We start from the raw sequence: 10,143 nt of genomic DNA on the forward strand, positions 1-10,143 counted from the left end.
TTATTAATTAAAATGTTCATACGTGATACGTTTTCTTTTTGTAAAGCTCCTTCTGGATCTTTAACAATATCCAAATAAAATTGAATTTACAGGTTTGAGGAAAATATTCTAAAAATGATGTGCATTTAGTGCCAGAAAAGGAACGATACGCTAACAAACAATAGCGTATAACATTCAACAAGTTGTTTCCTATCAATTAAACCACAATGAATCCGTTTGCAATGTAAATTAATTTTTTTTTTCAAAAAATTTGAATCATTTCTATATCAGATCATAATTACTCTATGTACGTTTGGGTACTTTTAATTTGACAAGCTGTACGACCGATAAGCAGCCACACGCCTGTCACATGATTTTGGCCCAAACACCGTAAACAAAATATAATCATTTTTCCCTCTCTACAGAACAATATCGTATATCATTAAAACCCATCGTGGATGCAGTGATCGGTGCAGCGATGCTGTCGAGGCTGTTAAAGGAGCATCAACTGAAACAAAACGACAGGAAAGAGCTTCAAGGTATTGATCTGTATATTAGAGACGTGCTGAGCTGCAGGATTTTCTGCATTATGATAAAGGAGAAGAAAACCTGTTTCTTTTAACATCTGTGTGTGATCAGAGGTTTATCTATCAGTAAGGTTTTAATTAAAGTCCATAATGACCATTTAAAAGTCCAAATAAAAAGCCAAACAGAGCCAGAACAGTATGAGAATACACTCAAGTGTACTGTAGATAGTTCATTTATCTGCTCTTACAGCTTAAAGATCTGTTCATGTGGTTTAGGACTTCCTGAAACAATGCAATGGACAATACCAGTTGATTTCTAAGGCGCTTTTCGCAGTGCACATTGTCTCAAAGAACTAAAATACACTAATATAAGTGAATGATGTGAATTTATCCCTGATGAACAAGCCTGGGTCGACTGTGACAAGGTCAGACCCCTTTAGATGGTATGAGGAAGAAACCTTCGGAGGAACCGAACTCAAAAAGGGAACACATTAAAAAGAAGTCTGATTATGAGTAATGTCTTTTCTACAGTAGTATACAAAGACCAGGCATAACATTATGACCACGTGCCTAATATTGTGTTGGTCCTGCTTTTGCTGTGAAAACATTCCTGAGCCTTTCAACATTAACAGCATTAACTTCAGCTATTTGAGCTACAGGAGCTCGTCTGTTGGGTTGGACCACACGGGCCCACGTGCATTATTGAGCCTTGTCAGATTTTCTTGAAATAGCATGATATGGAATATTTTCTCAGAGTAAGTAATGGAATGTAGGGGGTAATGGTAGCTTAGCGGTAATTGATTGGACTTTGGATCTGAAGGTCATGAGTTCAAATCCCAGCCACACCAAGCAGCAACTTTTGGGCCCCTGAGCAAATCCCATAGCTGTTTAGGTGTATGAATAAGATTTTTAAAAATGTAAGACGCTCTGGATAAGGTTGTCTGCCAAATGCCATAAATGTAAATGTACAAGAAGTGTCCATGTTGGAGTTTCTATTCGATCGGATTTCAGCCGTCAAATCTTTCTTGAGGCCTTCAAAAAAATCGATTGCATCCTATAGTTCATGCTACTTAAAGACTGTGGGTTTCAATCAGATCTTGAATTGACTATCTAACATCAGCATTTTCAAATCCTTTGTTTGGATAGTCAGAGAGCGCACTAGTCAGAGCTTGCGAACCGCATCTGTTGCAAACTGCCCAAGCTCAAACATATTTGTTATAGATTAAATCGCTTGATGACAGTAAAAAAAAAAAGTAATTGATTTGGTCACAGATTATACTTACAAGGGTTTCTTGCTTTAATAATTCCTTTCACTGATTGTGACTACTGTTACTTAAAATGTTGCGAACAAAAGACTCACAGGCGGGAACAATGGTGACCAGGGATTGGTCGATGGGAAAATAGAGATCATTAATTGGTGCTTAGAACAATAGTGGTCAGTCAATAGTTATTAAGGAAAAAGAATATAGGCGATTGGTCTTTGGGAACAACAGTGTTTATTTGTAAATCTTTGGTAACAGTAGAGATTAGCAATTGGTTAATGGGAACAGCGGTGATCAGTGTTTGGATGTTGGAAACAATAGATATCAATGACTTGTCATTTGGAACAGTGGTGATCAGTGATGGGTTGTTGGGAACAATAGACATCAGCTTTAACAACAGCTGGGAATAGAAATGATCAGTGATTGGTCATTTTGTTGGCAAGTAATATAATTGTCACAATTTGATTGTTTATTCTTGGTCCTGAACTTTTTCTGTCAACTGATTTTTATTACAGAAATTGTACAACATTCAAAAAATCTGCTCAAATAGTATTCTTTGTATGATTGCCATGAACAAAGTATTTAACTAACTTTTGTTTTTACATGTTTTAAATACCCTTTAACAGCACTTTTCTCCATGTTCCCCTTTAACACAGAGCGGCGGCGACGTGACGCCATCGCAGCTGCTACCTGTTTGACAGAGGCCTTAGTGGACCACCTGAATGTGGGGTAAGAATCCGGTCGCGCTAACCCCTGTGACAGAGGTGTGATACTGGTTTGATTAATGAATAGTTTATTTATGAACTAGGGCGCATAAATAGAAACAGAAAGCTTAAAGAATAATGTTGCTCATGTGACACGAGGCTCTGTGTCATAATCATAATTCGGGATTGTGTGACGTCAAAACATGTGAAAACAAAAGTTATTTTAATACTCGGTTCATGGCAATCATACAAATAACACTATTTGACTAGATTCATTTTGTAATTTATTCTAGCCAGCACTTTTATTAGCTTGTTTTCTCTTTAAAATCAAATAAGTAAAATTGTCTGACATTCCTGTAGGTTATATTTGGACTCCATCAGTTCTATTTTCTTTGAATTCTGTGAACTTGCTTCATCTGCCAGTTTCCTATCAGGTTCGTCTTTACCATGTCTACAACTCTGTATCTCCTACCAGAGTGTCTCAGGCGTATGTTAATCAGCGCAAACTGGACCATGAAGTGAAGACACTGCAAGTGCAGGCGGCTCAGTTTGCTAAACAGACTTCGCAGTGGATCGGCATGGTGGAAAACTTCAACCAGGCATTAAAGGTGCTTTCCCTTTTGCTTTTCTCATGAGGTCAGCTGTACAGTTTTACAGTTTAAAATGCAAATAAATGTCCATATGAAACCCTGAAAGACCACTGCAGCATACATTAATGCATTCAACCATGAAACTAAATGCTCTTGCAATATTGTTTTACCTCAGAAAGTAAAATCTTTACCTGTCTGCCAGGTGTTTGTCAGAAAGCTGGCTTTAGAGAAGATCTGCTATGAGCTTTATCCAGAAGAACAAATGTCTGTGTACAGCATACAAAAAAGATTTTCTACTCTCCCATGGCAGCTCGGAGGATTCATGACATTCCTAAAAAAAAACCTAATTCTAATTTGATTAAGCTTGGATTTATTGTAGTTTATCTTTGTAAAGGAACAGAATACAGGCTGTATTTCAAGCACCATAGTAACCACTGTGAATGCATAGCACCGTAAATATTAAACTAGGACTGTATGATATATCAGTATTTATTGGAACAATGTACATACCATGATAAATAACTTGTACCATCACTCATGGCAAAAAGATGTATGTGTGGAGTAAGGAAAACGTGTGTTCCCGTTTTAAACTTTCTGCAGGCCTACATAAATCCCAATGTCACAGCTTGACGTGCATCTGTGTACAATTTACACAAAGTTTTACAATTAAAATTTTAACTTCTTGACTAAATTATTGTTTAAAATGACTTATGCGGATCAGATAGTTTGATTTGATTATAGATCTGTCTATAATCTGGCTATAGAAAGATTAGCAGGTAATTATTGATTGCATCTACTACTCTACTACATGATTACACACAAATGAGCTGTTTAAGATTTTGAGATATATATATATATATATATATATATATATATATATATATATATATATATATATATATATATATATATATATATATATAAGTTCAAATGTTAGGAATATAACAATTTCTAGTCACTTGTTTTGTGTATTTTCAGTTGCCTGTAAAGCCTAAATAATGCATGGCTGCTTTTGCTCATTTTTGAGTCATGCCTCTGGGTTTATTGGATTATTTGACTTTTCAATTAGTAAAAGAAAGGACCTTTTGTCTCTCCCAAAATTGTGTCTGAACTCAGAAATCCATCCCAAGCTGTTTTTTATTTTTATACTGAAGCCTTATAATTCACAAACTGGCCAAATTGCTGTTAGGTTAATGTAAAATATACAATTGTGGTCACCTGGGAAATATAACTCACCTGAAAAAATTATAAAAAAAATAATAATTTTTCTATTTAGAGTCCCTTTTGCCCCCAATAGTAAAAAAAAATACTGACTGTACCCCAGGCCACCTCACCCTACATCGGTACCTGACATCACTAATGGTCTTGTAGCTGAATGCGAAAAAACTTTGTGGGGGTTATTATACCAGCAAACGAGGACTAAATGCTGCCCAATTAACCGTCTACATGTAGAAACACAACGTTACTGCCAAACTTTGCTGAATTCTGTATTTACAATAAGAAATTAGTTTCCACTGATTATCAGCCTCAACCACATTAATCTCTGTCTCATCACCTAACAGTAACTCACACTATTTAAACACAAGCTTTGAGGAATAATTGCTGATTATATAATACTATTATAATAAAATTTCTTGTTAGGAATGTTTTTTTTGTCATATTTTTACATTTTTTATGGTTTTATTTATTTGTTTGCCATTGACATTTTAAACAATGTGTACTGTTGTCTGTAGAGTGTGTAAATGCTGCTGGACCAGGAGGAGTAAAGACATTTTTTCAGATTGATCAGACACTACATGACTAAGATTATTTGGACATCTGTCCTTCAGTCCTACATGCCAATTCCAACATCATGAGCACTAACACAGAGTTTGTTCCCCTTTGCTGTTATAATACCCTCTACTTTTCTGGAAAGTCTTTCAAGTTTATTCAGAGCATGGCTGTGGGGATTTGTGGAGATTTAGCTACAAAGGCATTATTGTGGCCACTGTTGTAATGAGAAGGCTTGGTGTGTACTCAAAGTTCCAGATCATGCCAATGGGATCATCTGGGTTTGAGAGAAGGCATCAGGTCACTTAAGTTCCTCCACACCAAATTTGGCAAACCATATCTTCATGGAGCCTGGGTTGTGCACAGGGGCATTGTTATGCAGGAATCCCAATTGGGCCTCTTAATTTCATTGAAGGTAAATTGTATTGCAATAGCATATAAATACCGTAGATCATGTGCATTAAGCGATTTAGGCTTTTTTGAGAAAATTTTTTTTATATAACTGGGATTATCAGGACTCCACAAAATTTTGGCTATGTAGTGAAAGTCTATTTAAGTATGCCATATAAATATCCAAATGCCAACATACACTTTGTGTCACTATAAGTATAAGCCACTGCTATTAGAAAAAAAAATGAACATGTGATGCATGACAATTTTTGTCCATTTATCCATTCTTGTATTTTTTCTTTTAAATCAGGAAATTGGTGATGTGGAGAACTGGGCACGCAGCATTGAGATGGACATGAGGACTATCGCTACAGCTCTGGAGTATGTACACAAAGGACAGATTCAGACATCATCTTAGAATGCCCTTGCAAAGGGACAGAAGATCATGGACACTGCATTTCATTTTAGGATTCTGTATTAGTGTAGACTTAATTGCTGCAGAAATGGAAGATTTGCTTATGACAAACTGACAATTTGTCAGCTTCAGCATAAACCCAGGCATGTTTGCAGATGTTACTAGAAGATGATGTATTTTATATAGTTTTCCTTTTCCACCCAAACAAATCGTACCAGGAGCAACTGTTTTTTCATAATGCTGAGCTGCATAAAACGTTTGCATTACAAATTTGTATGTTGATGTCAGCATGTAAGGTAATTGTAGGTTAAGACAAGTCAACGTGAAGCACAGAGCAACCCAATGGTGACAAATTTTAAATCAATATGTAAATAAAATGTTAATGTACTAAACCAGCAAGCGGCTGCATGCGCTTACTGGGTTTTTATAAATAAACTATGCTAGCTATAAGAATAAGTAATATATTGATTATTTTCCTTAAAGCATGCCCTTTATTGTTTTATTCCTAACAGCACTAAACTGTATTTTATACTTACATGTAATTTGGAACGCCTATTCAACGAGTTATTATCTGTAATGCATTATATTACACTGATCAGGCATAACATTATGACCACCGATCAGGCATAACATTATGACCACCTGCCTAATATTGTTTTAGTCCACCTTTTGCTGCCAAAACAGTCCTGACCCATCGAGCATGAACGGCATTAACTTCTTTAGTAATTTGAGCTACGGGACCTCGTTTGTTGGATCAAACCACACGGACCAGCCTTCGCTCCCCACATGCGTCAATGTGCCTTGGCCGCCCATGACCCTGTCAGTGGTTCACCACTGTTCCTTTCTTGGACCACTTTTGATAGATGCTGGCCACTGTGGACCGGGAACATCCGTCGTAATGTTATGCCGGATCGGTTTTCATGGGCTAAATTCAGCTGGTTTCTTCAATAACTTCTTATTTCCTTCTTTCATAAAGTTCATGATTATAGGAATGCTGCTTTTAATGTTTAGTTTAACTGGAAGTAACACTGGATTTTTTCCAGCAATGTTAATAAATAGATTCTCACAGGAACAGATTCTCACTGGGCTATTCACAGGAACATTCAAATATTACACCGTTTTCTTGTAACACATTACTATCGGTGTATTATTCATTCGGTTTATGTAAGACAGTGCTGTCATTATTGTTAGTGCTGCTGTTTCAGCAAAACAATCGAAACCTTCTGAATGAAAAAGACAATCTTTTCTAAAGCTCAGATTTTCAATAGCTAATAATATCCTTTGTATTTATTAGCCTCTGTGTGATGGCCAGGGTCTTCATAGATCTAATAAATAAATGAGTAATATCTTAAAAAATAAAACATACACAAAATGTTCTTATTTACCTCACCACTTTTGATCTGCTACAGATTGGCTTTCATTTCACTCGCTAATGCGCATATATTGTTTTAAACATTCATTTAACTATTTTTAGTTACAAGTTTTTGTAACAATATGCTTCACTGTGTTCGGTATTTGTTTCAAATAACATAGAATCACAATCATGAGCAATGTCTTCATATTCAAAACAGTGATTATTGTATTAAAAGAAAGATTATATACTGTAGACAAAAATATTGAACACCTGACTTTCCCAGTCATATGTGGTTATTGCCCAAACTGTTACCACAAACTTGGAGACACAAATTTATATTGGACATCTTTAGTAGAATTTAAGTTTCCCTTCACTTAAACTAAGAAACCCAAACGTGTTCCAGCATGACAATGTGCACAAAGCCAGCTCCTTGAAGATATGGTCCACAAGGTTTGGAGTGTAAGCTCTCGAATTGCCTGTTAAAGAGCTCTGACCTTAACCCTATTGAACATCTTTGGGATGTTTATTGCACCCCAGGTCTCCACACCCTACAGCAGTATCTAACTTTAGTAATGCACTTGTGGTTGAATGAGCACAGATCTCTACAACCACACTACAAAATCTAATGGAAAAACTTTCTAGAATAGTTGTGGACTAAATGTGGAAAGGGTTGTTCAAGAAGCAAATATAAATTGTATGGTCAGGTGTCCACAATTTTTATTGGTAGGTTCCCTGGTGGTCTAGTGGTTAGGATGCGACGCTCTCACCGATCCCTGGTCAGGGAACCGACCCCAGCCATTAGGGTTGCACAAGCCAGTGCACTCTTAGTGCCGGTCCCAAGCCCGGATAAATGGGGAGGGTTGCGTTAGGAAGGGCATCCAGCGTAAAAACGTGCCAAATCGACCATGTGGATCATGAATACGGATGATCCGCTGTGGTGACTCCTAATGGGAGAAGCCGAAAGAAAGAAAGTTTTTAGTGTACTTATTGGTGGTTGCCACTGATGCTGATTCTGCAAGGGTTAACTAAAGTTATGACCTCAACCGTATCCTCTAAAAAAAGTACGAGTACTGCTGTTTGATAAGTGTAATTAGTGAGCTGTGAATAAAATAACACTATTGTTGCTGTTTATTAAAGACAAGCAGTAAAATGTGCAAGCAGTAGAATCACAAAAAGACGCAATTTTCGCAGTGAATATATTTACATTTTATTTTATTTTTAAATAAGATAAGAAGTTTCAACATTTCAATAGTACTGTATAGATACTGAATTTTAATTTTATTAAAATTTGCAAGTCTTTTAATTTTCTATTCATGCACATTATTAAATGTTTATGGTTTTGCCTTAATATTGACTCAAGTGTTTGCTCATTGCATCCATACAGAAAGAAAATACATTTTGATCGTACAATATAAAAAAAGGATCACTACTTTTTTGGGGGATTTTTCACTACTTTCAAAGCATAAACAAAATAGGTTACAAATTTCTGTGGTAAATCTCACTTGTTTGCCGGGTGTGTGTGTGTGTGTGTGTGTGTGTGTGTGTGTGTGTGTGTGTGTGTGTGTGTGTGTGTGTGTGTGTGTGTGTGTGTGTGTGTGTGTGTGTGTGTGTGTGTGTGTGTGTGTGTGTGTGCAAATCCTTTAAAGGAAAAACACTAAGATTTGGATCTGCATATGTTCCATGAGTTCCCTCAATTGCTAAAAAAAGAGTGTTTACCTACAGCAATAAGATTTGTTGGCTTGTATTTACTGGGTTAATATTTGAAACCATGGTGTTGCTTTTTTACACTCACTGTTCACTTGTAAACCTCACATTCTTGTGGAAATACTATCTTTTAAATTATTACAAATTAAAGCTTATATACCCAACCTACAAAGAAGTGTAATTCAGTTTAATCAAAAATTGATAGCAGGTATGTGCCAGAATGTAAATTAAAATCTTTTGGTATTGTTTATAAAGTTTGTAAACTCTGCACTACAAAAATGACCCCTGTATTAAAGAAGCCATTCTTTATAGCTTCAGATTAATGTTGAACAAAATCATATGATTGCTTTCTCTAAAAATCTAAATTGCGCTCTAAAAGCTGTCATTATGCTGTCTTTTGAATAAGGCAGACTTTATTTCTGAAAGACAACAAATCTGTAACCTCATGTTGAACTGAACATCAGATTGGGCTGTAACATTCCTCAACGCATGGCTGTTGATGCTTATCTTGAGTGCTGTTTGGTATAATCAGTCTATTCATTTTTAAACTGGTTCATAACACACTTGATAATAAAAACATTTTTCGGCAAATGGTATTATGTGTACAGCAAAATTAAAGTGTTTGTATTATGCCTCATTGCCCTCATGTTTTCTGCCTATTTTTATATTACACAATTACAAGCCTTAAAACTGACCAAAACACAAAAAATAATTATACTTTTAAAATGATGACATTCTTGAATTTGCTAAAGCAATCAGAAATCTTTCATATGTGGCTAAATGTTTGGTTCTATTACCAGCATTTAGGGGTGCAGGTCTGATCCTCTGCTGTGACTTATAATAAGAAATACTTTTAGTTGATGTTATGAAAAAAATACAGCAGTTGTAATGCAAAATGATGGATAATACACTGAATTTTTAGAAACCAGGAAAAAAATTGGGTACATTTTAACTTTTTAAAATGTTACAGTCATCAGTGTTTTAAAATTGTTTATTTGTGTGCATACAATAAAATTCAGAAGTAACATGTAGCAGTTTTCTTTTTATAGATAAAGTATAATTTTTTTATAAAGAACAAACCTGTAAATATTGGTGCATGTTAAAATGGCCTGTGTTTTTAATTTTCTAGAATTAAACTATATATAATGGTCCCATAAATATTCGACATATAATAAAATTCCGCTGTAATGTTTTTGCTGCACAAAAACAATACAAATCGCTACAAATACTGTGCAGTGACGTATATGTGACAAATAAAATTTGAATTCAGTTCATTTGAATATATTCATTCATTCATTCATTTTCTCCCGCTTATCCGTAATTCGGGTCGCGGGGGCAGCAGTCTAAGCAGGCCCCCGCCTTCGACTGCTGCCCAATCCTCACAGCACCGTCCCTTACGTTCCCTCCTGCAGGTGGTGAGCCCACGGGAAGGCGGCCCCACGTCACTC

General features: G+C 35.9%; 1 protein-coding gene across 1 annotated transcript; it reads left to right on the forward strand.

Annotated features, from left to right (window-relative positions):
- Positions 1-309: 309 nt before the first annotated feature.
- Positions 310-6,093, forward strand: bloc1s1 (biogenesis of lysosomal organelles complex-1, subunit 1). The gene is made up of 4 exons (XM_083534600.1): positions 310-518; positions 2,425-2,497; positions 2,948-3,080; positions 5,533-6,093. The coding sequence occupies exons 1-4, from the start codon at positions 458-460 to the stop codon at positions 5,638-5,640; spliced, it is 375 nt and encodes a 124-aa protein (XP_083390726.1). The 5' UTR covers positions 310-457; the 3' UTR covers positions 5,641-6,093.
- Positions 6,094-10,143: the final 4,050 nt, after the last annotated feature.

The sequence above is a fragment of the Silurus aristotelis genome, assembly GCF_946808225.1.
Source record: "Silurus aristotelis genome assembly, chromosome: 28".
Lineage (NCBI taxonomy): Eukaryota > Metazoa > Chordata > Actinopteri > Siluriformes > Siluridae > Silurus > Silurus aristotelis.

Bases quoted from the DNA above. Each gene is read 5' to 3' on its own strand.
- bloc1s1 (XM_083534600.1), top strand. From the start codon at position 458: ATGCTGTCGAGGCTGTTAAAGGAGCATCAACTGAAACAAAACGACAGG. The intron at 2,498-2,947 runs GTAAGAATCCGG...ATCTCCTACCAG, and splicing joins GTGGACCACCTGAATGTGGG to AGTGTCTCAGGCGTATGTTA. The intron at 3,081-5,532 runs GTGCTTTCCCTT...CTTTTAAATCAG, and splicing joins ACTTCAACCAGGCATTAAAG to GAAATTGGTGATGTGGAGAA.